Source organism: Primulina eburnea, chromosome 3, assembly GCF_022965805.1.
Source record: "Primulina eburnea isolate SZY01 chromosome 3, ASM2296580v1, whole genome shotgun sequence".
Lineage (NCBI taxonomy): Eukaryota > Viridiplantae > Streptophyta > Magnoliopsida > Lamiales > Gesneriaceae > Primulina > Primulina eburnea.
The window spans coordinates 51079602-51094081 of NC_133103.1; the positions used below are offsets into that span (position 1 = coordinate 51079602).

Consider the following 14480-nt stretch of genomic DNA (forward strand, 5'->3'; position numbering starts at 1 on the left):
ACTTAACAATGCCTACTGAAACTCTTAGTATTAACTTCTTTACAACTTACGCATCGACTTCTGATCGGAAGTTTTATTATGTCAGTTATAAAGATCTACTCAAAATGTTAATACAATAATGAGATTACAAAGAGTAGAAGATAACACGAGATGATATCTTGGAAGATCTAATAAAACTTGTATGAGTGTGCTTCTGAATGATAAGATATGTTTGCGTTGAGTGTGTTTTCATTTTTTTTACTTGCTGAAATATGACATGACTTTATATAGGTGATCTCCAAATATTCGGATCTGGGCTTAAATTTTCTCACACTTTCGTTTGTAATTCAGATATTTTATTTTGCAATTTTAGTTTTTTTGGTGTGAAAGTGCTTACATGATCCTTAATACTTGAGCGTCATCATGTCAACATCACGTTAGCACCACATCAACTACACTTGGAAAAATGACAAAAATAACAAAGATAGTGAATCGGAACTGAATTTTTACAATATAAATTATTAAAATCACAAATAAACAAAAATTAATTAAGGACCAAATTTACGAGTTTTCTCGTATCTCTAAAATCATCTTCGTCTCCCAAACCTTACCCTACTTATCTCAAGTGTAAAATGTGTTTTTATTTCCAAAAAACCCTAATAAATGTACCTCCAAATATCCTAATCAACATAACTTGACTAAACTGCCACCCACCCCCACCCCCACCCCACCCTTACCCAATCATTACTGTTACTACAGTTGCTCCCCCTTTTCTAGGGAAAAAATCATCCAATCCCTTCACGTGTCTGCACATAAGAACTAAGCAATAAAGCTTAACAAACATCATAGAAATGGCCAACTTTTTCTAGGACTGATCAAACATAAATTTACCCAAAAACTATATTATCTTCTTCCATACCTTAAACCACCAATATTTTCTCCTCCAATTTCTTGAAATTCTATTAAACTTCATGATCAAGAACATTACACTACATTTTCTTTAACCCTAGAGGCAAAAGCAAAGCATACATATCGAGAAATGAACTCATCAACCCCAAAAATTATCAATTTCACCATCACCACCGACACGGCCGCCGCACAAGCCGCCGGTAGCTTAACCTCTGCCTCCTCCTCGTCCCCCTCTGCCACATCCCCGACTACCACAAGTCGATACGAGAACCAAAAGCGCCGAGACTGGAACACCTTCGGCCAGTACCTCCGCAACCACCGTCCCCCACTCTCACTCGCTCGTTGCAGCGGCGCCCACGTTCTCGAATTCCTCCGCTACCTGGATCAGTTCGGAAAAACAAAGGTCCACACCCCGATCTGTCCCTTTTACGGGCACCCGAACCCGCCGGCACCTTGCCCCTGCCCGCTGCGCCAGGCCTGGGGCAGCCTCGATGCTCTCATAGGACGCCTGCGGGCAGCTTACGAGGAGAATGGAGGCAAGCCCGAAGCAAATCCTTTTGGAGCTCGGGCAGTCAGGCTTTACTTACGCGAAGTTCGTGATTCACAGGCCAAGGCAAGAGGGATTAGTTATGAAAAGAAGAAGAGAAAGAAGCCGCCGCCCTCTGCTACCGATGGCTCTTCTTCCATGCCACCGCCGAGTCAATGTTAGTACGATGGACATGCAATATATATATAGCATATCTGCCACCAGCTCAGCTACGAGTCCAGTAAAAGGTACCCTACGTTTTCCATTTGTGTAAGAATTAAGCTTTAATATATTTCTTTTTTTGGACATAAAAAAAATTGTCAAAAATTTATTTGATATTTGATGATGTGCTACCATAAAAATGCTTCTTTATCTAATTTTTGCACTTTTTTTTATTACAAAAGAGAGTTTTCAGTAGTTTAATTTCTGTATTTGAATACTCCTATTTAGTTTCTCCACTCAAGTCTTGATTTCTTGGAAAATCCAGTTTGTTATACGCCATGCAAGACTGTGAATCGAAGGGGCCGGGGTAAACTGAAATCAATAGAGATTATGTAGACTCTAATTAACTACAATGTTTTTTAGACTGTCGATATTGAATAAAGTTTGATTATAATCACCTTGAATCTATATTAATAAATGAATTTGACATAAAATTAGGGAAGTTTCTTGATCAGTATTATGCATGTGTGCACTGATTTGCTACTGTCTTCTTTTAAACTAAACAGATTGTCTTAGATTTTTTGGATGAATTTCAAGATTCAAATTGACCAAAAGATTGAATAGTAGTAGTGATGGAAGGGTAAAGTGCTCTTGTACTATTGAATGAACATTGATAGATTCCTCATCTAATTTCAAGAATAATATTGAAGTTTACCACCTTATGGTTATAATTTGTCTGATACCCACCAGTTTTTCCACCTGATATTACTCGAGTAAATTGCAAAATTCACATCTTTTGTGATTTTTCTCATGCCACTTTCATAAATTCCTAATTAAGAGATAGTACACAATTTAACTTTTTATTACACTTGGTCATCTTGGGACAAATTGGGTGGAGAGACATACGAGGTTAACGATTTATTCGACTCTATCCTTTGGGCATATTATCCAAAGTATTCATATAATTGATGTATATGAGCTACATATGTTTTTTCATGTTTTCGGTGCATTATAACACATGAAAAAATGACGTGAACCCGAGTAACCATTAGATCAACCGCTCAACTGAACCAAGTTTAACATATTCTCCTACATACCGAGCAGACTAATTTTGTTCTGAATTGGTCCCCTCTTCCGGTGCATTATAGCACATGAAAAAATGACGTGATCCCGAGTAACCATTAGATCAACCTGTTCAAACGAACCGAGTTTAACATCTCCTACATACCGAGCAGCCTAATTTTGTTTTGAATTGGTCCCTTCTTGGAGTTTACATGCAACCGTGGCATAGTTTAAGTGGTTTTGCCTAAAATTTCGAAGTCATGATCTCTTTTACTGATTTGAAGTGGTAGTTTTTAAGGTACTGTGACACACTGTTGAACCAACCAACATGTCATGAATGAGTGTACAAATACAGAAAACTAAAGGCTTGTCTTTTGGGGTAAAAATTGCATAGCCATTTATGACATTTTATAGATTTGCATATCATGTTTTGTGTCTTTTCTTTATTATATAAAGATTTCTTTTATAGGTGTTGGCAAATCAACCAGATAGTGGTTGAAAATTAGATTAAAAAAAATAATAATAAGAGGAAAAACTTGTCATTTCATAAAGATTGAGTGTTTTAATTCTAACTCTATGTCAAACAATTACAAGATACATTACTTTATGCCTAAAATTATAATGTTAGTTTGTTTATTTGTGATTTTAGTTGGATATGTTATTGAATTTTCATTTCAGTCGTGTATCTTTCAATTTTTGATATTTTTATTTTTATTAAGAGTGGTGAGGTAGCGCTGCAGATGTCAACGTCATGTCTGATCAGCTTCACGTTAGAAGATAACTAAAAAAAACTAAGATAACTGATTAACATTGAAATTTAGATAACATATAATATTAAAATTACATTTTTTTTTTTCAAAATTCAGAGCAATAAACCAATACTTAAGAGGGTATTATACTAAAACCTTCCTAGTGGTGAGAAAATAAGCAAGCAATAGAAAAAGATCAAAAAATATATATGAGATCAAACCATACAAATTAAGATGTGTTTTCTTTGAGTTTTGGTTTAGATTCAAGTTATCGTGCAATTATTTTCCAAATGCTCGTCATTTTTCCTGGAACAATCCAATATAACGTCCGACGAGCGAGTGATCCCTCCTGGTCATGCGAAAGAAAATTTCAAAAATTCAAATTTTTAGGATTTTTACAGGAAGTTTTAATGAATGGATTGCTTTAACCGATGGAGATATTTTGGAGAATTTTTCTTTACTAAAGGGAAAAACCAAGTGGTTTAAAAAGATTCGAGTAATATGAGTTTTAACTACGCCAGGGAAGAAGGGCGAAGGGTTTTTTTGTTTTAGCATGGATTTGAGACGACGCCTCTCATTTAACTGAGAAATGTTTATGTCACTACACCACGTAACGTGGTAGCGAAACAAACTTATATTTTGGAATCTACTTTTATCATACGTCGACTAAAAATGAAAGTTTAAAATATTGTTTGGTATTTCAATAATTTTCTTAGCCATATAATTAACATTCGTTGTCATGTTAATACACCGACAAAAATCGGCTTGAACATGCAAAATGATCCAACTGATTGACTAGAATCAAAATTTGACTAATTAAAAAATTAAAATATTGTCTAGATCATCTTAAATGACAATTTTTAAAGTTTTCTAAAACAAAATGACTTGGTAAAATCAAGACATCTTGAGCACAAATTGGCATGTTTATTATTAATAAAGGATATATGTGTGTGTACTCATATTAATTAATTAAATCTTTTGAATATTTAATTTTAGTTAGGTATTTTTTCCAAGGCTAGGCCCTAGCTAGCTATCTTGATCTACATGTGGGAAGAAATTAAAGAAGAAAAATCTCAATCTTTCAAGATCCTTTCATTTTAATAATTTGTTGGTATCCAAGAAACACATGTGACCTAACTTTGCATCAACCACCAACAATTTTGTGATGCTAGATTACATCTCTTCTTATATTTATATTCTTTCAAATTTTATCACAGAAAATTTATTATTATCTACATCAATTATTAATATTATTAAAAATTAGTTTTTATTTTTTTTGCACCAAATTGATTACAAAAAATATTTTGGTAAATTAATTTAGCAGCATGAAATCAAGAAGTTTCATGGAATATTTGGGACCAATATGGTAGAACTTTATTTAACCATTTTTTTTTATAATATTATGTCTAGGTTATTTAATTTATTAATTGTTATTGGCAGTGGACTTACTGTTTTCTATCATTAAATTATATATATATCTTTTAGAGTACGGACGTAATCTTATTCATTTTTTAATGGTGATTATTCATATATAATATTATGTCGGCAATTTCATTACATTCTTAATCTATGATTAATAACAATAGAAAAAAAAATTTAGCAACAAGGTTACAGAAATAACATATGGATAAAATAATTATATTATTTATTAATAATTAATTATGTTACCGAGAAAGTGCTACATATGTAATTGTTTTCCCTAGGTTAAATGTATACTGCCGAAAATACCACGATTATTAATTACTAGCTAGTGAATCTTCGTACCATGCTCGTTTAAATATTTTATATTTTGATATAAAATATAATTTTATATATTAAAAGTATAATGATAGCCAAGTAATATTTTGAAAAAGTTGTGCACTTATGTTTGAATTTAGATTTCTTTATGTTTAGTTTTTTTTTTTTCTTTATGTTTAGTTTTTTTAAAAAAAAACTGATGGTAAGTATATGGGAAAAATATATTTAAAAAATAAAAAATTAGCCAGGATAGATGTTTCGTATTTAATAATATAGTTTGTATATATATTTGTTTAAATATGAAATAATGTAAGTTTTAACTTATTAAATTAAGTTATATATCTGGTATTAATAATATCATGTTGTATAAAACTAAACACTTATGATATGATAAGCATGTGATATATAATATAAGGATAAGTTAAGGATAAATAAGATGTATGATATTATATTTAAAGTTTGGTATGATTTTAATAAGAGTGATTAAATTTATATAATAGATTATAATGAAAAAATTAACCTTACCATAATAAATTTTATAATTTCAAAGTTGTTGCTTGAGTTCATATTTTTTATTTTTTCATACGCCGATAGTGCTTGCATGATTTATTTATTTTTATCTAATTTTATATATTATATAATATGATAATTGAGTCCTTGATTTTGTGAGTCAAGTCAAATATCAATTTTTAATGTTAATCGAGTGATACTAATAATTTTATTAAGATTTATAAAAATTATTTACATAATTATCTCGAATTCATTTATATAATTATCATATTATATAATATATAAAAATAAATTAAAATATTTATTTGATTTTAATTTCTACCTACTAGCATAGATTTATATAAATCATTTATAAATTGAGGGTAATTAAGTCATTTGTAGTGTATTTTATCCTTAAATAAAAATTATCACACCTAATAGAAGGGATATTTTATCCTTCTAAAAAATTATTTATCAAAGGCCCATGATATTATCATGAGCTTTTTAAAAATATACCAAACATGGGATAAGGAAGATTATTTATCAATCCTTCGTCCTTATCTCATGTACCAAACTATGCATTATTTTTTTAAATTTCACGACTATAGTGTTTTTCCTCATGTGATGTGGTTTTGGATTTCATTAGATAATGTAAACTCTTGTTAAAGAGTAGGTCTCTTGTGAGACGGTCTCATGAATCTTATGGGTCAACTCTATCGATATTCACAATAAAAATTAATACTCTTAGCATAAAAAATAATATTTTTTCATAGATGACCCAAATAAGAGATATGTCTTACAAATACGACCCGTGAGACTGTCTCACAAAAATTTTTGCTCTTGTTAAACTAGGAATGACCTATGTGATCTAATATTATTGAACCATGGGGAAGGTCATGTTAGTTCAAAGGGCTGGTCACATGGCTACAAGAGCCACATAATTTTTTTTAATGTAATATAATGTATTGAGCAACGTGAAAAAAAATATATATATATAACCATTTTAATTAGAAACATTGTATAAATACTTCGGATATGTTGTGAACTGACACATATTTTGTGGTGGCCCGGACGTTAATCACGTTTTAAATCATAATTATGACTAATTAATCAATTAGTATAAACAGGGTCTAAATTTTTTTTAAAATGCAAAGCGGAAACGTAATGTAATTAAATTCAAATTACATATTAAACATAACATACAATTATTGTATGATCTACAATAATCCAACTAGGTTCAACTACAAGTCAGTGCTGAATCCTAAGTTGCTTCAAAGCCCGGATCTCCACGCTATCTAGTCCAGCTTCGTACTCTTCTTGACCCTGATCCTAGCCCACATGTTGACATGCACACATACAAACAAGACAACAGCCGGATAACTCCGGTGAGATATAAATATCCCAGTATAAATCATGTATACATGCCATCATATAAACAATATAAAAGCATAAGACAGCAAATCATATCCTATATCAAAAAGCAAATCATATCCTATATCAAAATCATGATATGAATCAATAACAAGAATAAGTCATATTCTAAACATGTACCCTAATCCGGAACATAATTCAGTATCAAGAATAAATCATATTCTAAGCATGTACCAATATCAGGAACATAATTCACATCCATCAATATCCATCGATATAACTGTCACTCAACTCGTGACTCTACGTTTTAGACTAGATTCAATCCTAGCCTAGGGATCCCGGTTTCTAAATGTGGTATTCCTATATCGAATTTCGTAATAGAAGGAACTATGTTCCTATTACTCGATATAACCCAATATGGTGTTCCTCTATCGAATTCCGATATAACCAATTATGGTGTTCCTATATCGATTTCCGTAATAGAGAAATTCCAATTCTATTTACTCGATATAACCAAACATCCGGAGTCCTGACCTATCCGTCATAGACTGTAGTTCTATCGCTAATATCGTTATCTTGAGACATCGTGCAATGTTCCCGTGGCGATTCCACCACTATCAGGAACTTCTGTCACAAGATTACTCATCTGATACCTGCTATCTATAATCAAGTAAAAAGTACATCAGTCAACTCAATGCAAATATCAATGCAATAAAGTAAAGTATGTGATTTAGGGAAACTCGAGTCAAACCTCACTCGAGTTGTGCAATCCCAACTCAACATTAATTTATACATTTATCTTCTCTCTCAGAAGAAGAAGAAGAAATCTCGACTCTATCTCGGTCCATTCCCAATCTGGTAATAACAATACCGAACAGATATAATATCAATAACAACTCAATTCAGAACCTGTTCTGATCAATTCAAATCAAAACACATAATCTGATCAATGTCGAATCAAGACACAATCCAATTCATATCGACAATATCACGATATAATCGAAGTCACTACTGAATCTGATCAATATCAATTAACTGATGTTTCGACGGTATAACAATACAGTCTCGATAACCTCGTCAATCCAAACATCACAGATATAATACCAGAACTCATAATTAATGTCGATATCAGTCATAATCTCAATAACCATACATATCTGATATGAGTTCTCAGTCAAATCGACTCCAAAAATCATAACAATTACATGACCAGTCCGTTCTTTAATCTGACTTCAATCTTATGATGTCTAACATGACAAGAACATCATATATGAATCCTATTCAATTCTGACAATAGTCTAATTTCAAAACATGTCAAAACGTAGCTAAACTTACATCCAGTGGTAGCCTACGTTGATAGGAACTCGGTACTGTACTCGGATTCAAGTTTGGACGGACGGATCTAAATATAAAGGCGTAAGGATTTTTCACCTCTTTCCCCGAAGCTTTTCCTCGATTTCTGCTTTTGTTTCTGAGGAATTTTCGAAGCAAACATATATATATATATATATATATATATATATATATATATATATATATATATATATACATGTTTTTCGATCGGCGCCCGGGCGGTAGGCGCTCGGGCGGTCAAGAATTACCGCCCGGGCGCCGAACCTTCTGCCCGGATTCTCATCTTATCATCCTCTCGTGCTCGGGCGGTCAATAACTACCGCTCGAGCGCGAGACATTCTGTCCAAATCCCTTCTTGTGGTGCATTGGCGCTCGGGCGGTAACTTTCTGCCGCTCGGGCGCCAACAGTTCGGTACAAAATATGCATAAATCATATGCTTTGTTTAATCTGATCTCGGAATGGCCCGATCATAATCATATCAATTCATAATCAATGGATCATATCAGATTAATAGAATCAAAACCTCGGGTATTACATATTTCTTGTAATACCGTTATTTTCACACAAGCCTATAGATAAAAAAAAAATATAAATAGAAGCAAAAAGGTACTCCAATGCCTTGCATCATAATATATTTAATTATATATATATAGTATATGCACTTATCATACGACAAGATTCACTAGTAATAATAAATTTTTTCATATGTAAATAGATTTTCAAATATATATTAAAAATCAAATTAAATTCAACTAAATTGTTGTTATAAAAAAATTTATTTTCCCATCTCATAATATCTATATAAAAAAAAACTCAGTTTTTCTAAAAAGAAATGGGTATGAGAATCCCTAAATCACCCATTAGTGAAACTCTGAGGTTGTGATTTGATTGATTTCAATATACATGTGATGCTCATTTACTCTAAGGACAATAATTATCAAACAATAATGGTTTGATTTAAAGCAGCAGCGGAAAAAGGTTTAAAATACTTTAAAACGGACCTCAGGGTCTAGAAAAATTTCGGCATGACATCCCTGTAAGTAGGGCATCCCGAAAACTCAAGTAGCAGTTTATATCAAAATATACTCCAACTAGACTCATTAAAACAAAAACCGAAGTTAAACAACCTATAGCCGCATTGGCCAGGACTAAGCAGAAATTAAAACTTACCAAATACTCACCAGATCATAAATATCACAGAGTCAACTCAAAACATCACAAAAACAACTAAATACGATGACAGATACACGGGGCATCTCCACGGCAAATAAACTACAATACAAGGCTGAAACAAACTCAAGACATACATATAGACTAACTAAAAGACTCCACTGAACAGAACCAAACAATCCAACCTCAATACCGAGCTCCACTGGCGGAACCTCGGCCTGATGCTGTAAAACGACTCGGGAGATCTACCATGGTGCCCAATAGCAACCACAGCAGCCCCCCAGAAAACAACTGAGGTTAGGATTCTGGTATGAAACAGTTCAACAATAATCATAAATCATGCATAATCATATAATAAAATGTAATGTGCAATGCATGACATCCCTGTAAGTAGGGCATCCCGAAAACTCAAGTAGCAGTTTATATCAAAATATACTCCAACTAGACTCATTAAAACAAAAACCGAAGTTATACAACCTATAGCCGCACTGGCCAGGACTAAGCAGAAATTAAAACTTACCAAATACTCACCAGATCATAAATATCACAGAGTCAACTCAAAACATCACAAAAACAACTAAATACGATGACAGATACACGGGGCATCTCCACGGCAAATAAACTACAATACAAGGCTGAAACAAACTCAAGACATACATATAGACTAACTAAAAGACTCCACTGAACAGAACCAAGCAATCCAACCTCAATCCCGAGCTCCACTGGCGGAACCTCGGCCTGATGCTGTAAAACGACTCGGGATATCTACCATGGTGCCCAATAGCAACCACAGCAGCCCCCCAGAAAACAACTGAGGTTAGGATTCTGGTATGAAACAGTTCAACAATAATCATAAATCATGCATAATCATATAATAAAATGTAATGTGCAATGCATGAAGGCTCAACGAATAATCGGGATAACAGGAGCCAACAAACGGTACGATAACAACTGGAATAATGCTCGAGCAACAACACAGGGGAGCTACATCGTCATGCAGCCGCCCTGCCAAGTATGCGAGGTATGCCAAGTTGTGCTGAAAAACACCCCTGACTCGACCTCCATACAGCCGATACGATATAACAAGATGACACAACAGAACGAAATAGATGACACATTCCCAACGCTCATCTCAAAAGGCTGCACTAACCACGAGATTATTCAATCACATCTATGGTCTCATGTATATAGGCCTATCAGTCACACTATGATCTCGAGATAAATAACAGTGCCAGATAATAACGAATATCAACATTGAGCTGACAAGAACGGTATGACTCAACATGAATGTCACAACAGTATACCCTATGCTAAATGTTAATAATACGTCACAACAGAGGCAGATCTAGTGTAGGACCCAGGGGGGCTGTGGCCCCTCCGGAAATTTTAAAAAAAAATTATTATTATATAATATATATTTTATTATTTAGTATATATATTATTTGATCATAAAAAAAATAAAGTATCTATAGACGGCCCCCTCGAAATTTTTTAAAAAAATTATTACTCTATAAGATATATTTTATTATTTAGTATATATATCATTCGACCATAAAAACATAAAATATATATAATTAGTTTAATGGTTATAGACTTTCAAGGTTTACATATGTGGTCCGCGTTCCATTATCTGTAATTTTTTTCGAAAAACTAAATAACGAGCCTTTACAAATGGTCAAATGCCCAACTTAAAACTATCATAATTGGTGGTGAGCCGCCCCCCCAAACTTAAAATCCTGGATCCGTCCCTGCGTCACAATAATAAATATATATCACAACGAAGACATTTAACAACTTACAACAGTCAACAAATCATAAGCGATCAGTGCAACACAGAATGATAATAAACATAATTTATGTTTTACCGTCGTATGTTGCCGAGCTGTAACATACCTATACCGACTGATAACGACAACAAGCTCAACTTTGATCTCCTCGGCCTAAAAATAAGATAATATAACAAGTCGAGTAAATTTCCAATTCAATAACAATATTTCCAAATTTCAGCTTGTACCTATGCTAAATTTTAAGGTCATAACTTAACCAAAACTTAACCAAAATATACTTATCATACGTGGTTGGAATCCTAACTAAAAAACCCATATTTCATCAGAAGATGCCAAAAAGAAATTCAATCATCTTGACATGGATAAACATCCACAACCAGAAATCTAGAAAAATGAATTCTATTACGGTTTCAGATTCGGCACCTATGACCATAAAATTCATATCTAATTCATTTTTGACCCAAATCAATATCCGCCAATTGGAAATGAAAGACAACTCAAATATCTAAGTTTTTCTAGAGTAAAGCATTTTCATAATCCTTACAGATAAATACCAGAATTATCAAGAAGACACTACTCCATACGCACGCAGAATTCTGTAATTGAGCAGTTTCCGCAAAATGAGGATAACTATCTCAATTCTTAAAAGACTTTAACGAATCTTATATCATTACGAAGACAACACATAGATCTACAACTTTTGTTGGCATCATATGTTCAGAATCCGACTGCATATATGCCACAATCCCGAAATATAGTAGGTATTATACACAGCACAATTTCATATTTCGATTTTGAAAAATTTTGGTGGAAAAATCATATCAAATCCATTTCTAATAAAAATTCGATAATTTTAGTGGCAATAGAAAGATAACAAACATAGCTACAAGTTCTATTTGAACCACAAGTCGAGATTCTTAGTGCACAATACACATAAACTCGAAATTCAGAAGCACAAAAACTGAAACTCAGCAACTACTGCATAGAAACAGGGCTCACGAAATGGAGCTTCGATCTGCTCGCTTCCTTGCTCAAAATTCGTGTTTTATGACTCAAAACGAAGCTACTGATGTAAGGGAAACAACCCCTCAAACCGATCGAGACTTAGACGTCGGACGAAGGAAATATCGAGATTTTGCCACGGTTGCTCCAGGGGTGCCGAGAATGGGGTTGAGGGAAATGGGTTTTCTTCCTTCCTTCTCTCTTCCTTACCTCGTTTTCTTATTTTTGAAGGAGGTATGTGTGTATAGATTTGTATATAATGTAATATTCATGCCCCTTTTTATCCCAGTTTTGCATTTATTTTTCTATCGTGTGTTATTTTAATTCCATATGTATTTTATATCGTTAAATTATCCGATATTCTAAAATACATATTTTTAACACACATCTTGAATTTATTTGGTATAAATAATTATTTTAATTTACAACTCAATAATTATTTTAATTTTGTCAAATTACCGGATAATTAATTACTGGGTCTTACAATAGATTTTTTAAATGTATTTTTATTATATAGAGAAATAAGAAAATAAATTTAAATCAACACATTTATATTTATATAGCATTTCATGGTAATTATGATAAATTTCAAGTTCACATGATAATTGTGTCATTTGAAATTCATTATACTATGTATTACTATTGTGTAAATAAGTAAAGTGTGAATTTAATAACTGATTTATTTTTTCGTTGAGAACAATAATATTGTAATTGAAATCCATGAATTTAAATACATTTCCACAAGTGTAAGGATGACAATTTCCTCCGAATTTGATACTCGACCTGAATGGAGGAGATTTTTTACTTGATTAAATAAATGGAAAATCGGGTATGAGGATGCAAATGGGTCTTAAAGAATCTTATCCATACCGATCCGAATACCAGATTAAATTAGTATATTTATATATATAGTATTGTTTTGCTGCCTTTCAACCATATCTACCTTTATGTCCAATAATGATGTGTCACTCACCTATTAGATGTAATGAAACATATCAAAATTGTACATCTAATATATAAGTGATACATCATTGGTGGGGACAAAGGTTGATAAAGTTGCTTAGCATCATATCAAAAATTTATATATATGATTTTTCGGATATTGTATTAATTTTATTATGTTTTTTTTAATGATATTAGTTGGATGGAATGAAGAAAATTATTAATACAGAGTTGATGTTATTTTTTAAAGATAATGTTAGGGTAAATGTGTTTAATACTTTTTTTATTTTTTAAAATGTTTAATTTACTAGTTTTTATATTAAATTTCTTTTTCTTTAATATTCTCAACAATTTAGTAAATATCCATAACTTACTAAAAATAATTCAAATTTGAGAAAATACAGTAAATAATGATAATATAATATTTGGGTAGAGTATTCATATTCAATCCTCCAATGAGTACGAGGATGAATTAAATACCCGATGGGGATGAGAACATGGACGAGAATGAATATAATAAATGAGAGTAAGGATAGAAGATATGAGATCTTATCAAAACTCGACTTATTGTCATCCCTACCCAAGTGCATGTTCGAGCTGGCCCACGAGATTTGACATAAAGTTCTTTAATGGGCCCATGGGCCTTGCCAGCTGCACGTGGTAAAAGTCTTTATGTCGGTCCGTTCAGCAAAAGAAGGCCCAACACGTGCTCGGTGCCATGTGGATGAAAATGGGCTGTTATTGATTTTCATTTTTTTTTCCAAAATGCAATTTTTTTTTCCTACTTTTTCACCCATTTGTTTATTTCGATATAATTTATTGTTAAATTAAATTAAATTTTAAATTTTATTAAATTGGATTAAAAAATATTAAGTAACTATTTTAAGTTTAGGTTACTCAAATTGGATTCAAATTAATTAGGTTGTCTCATAGAAGCTATTTTTTTAAATGAAAACAAGCTTAATTATTCAACTCCCAGGATCTACATTGCCAATAGTTTTTTTTTTTCAAAATTATAAATATAATAAAATATACAAATAGTTACCTTTTATTGTAAAACAATATTTTTAATAATAGTACCAAAAATATCTAGTTAAATAATAAATAAATAAATATATATATATATATATATATATATATATATATATATATATATATACGAATTTGTTACCCTGCACAGTAGTGCAGGGTATCATGAGCACCGCCTACGTGACGGTGTATGATAGGTCAACTTTTTGAAA

At 32.2% G+C, this 14480-nt stretch overlaps 1 protein-coding gene across 1 annotated transcript; it reads left to right on the top strand.

The window, feature by feature from the left end:
- Positions 1-732: 732 nt before the first annotated feature.
- On the top strand, positions 733-2060 carry LOC140827839 (protein LIGHT-DEPENDENT SHORT HYPOCOTYLS 4-like). Its single transcript, XM_073190695.1, has one exon. It carries the CDS (start codon positions 1019-1021, stop codon positions 1595-1597), a length of 579 nt encoding a protein of 192 aa, XP_073046796.1. The 5' UTR covers positions 733-1018; the 3' UTR covers positions 1598-2060.
- The last annotated feature ends 12420 nt before the right edge of the window (positions 2061-14480 follow it).

What these genes read in the sequence shown, in the direction of transcription:
- LOC140827839 (XM_073190695.1), top strand. Translation starts at nt 1,019, where the DNA reads ATGAACTCATCAACCCCAAAAATTATCAATTTCACCATCACCACCGAC.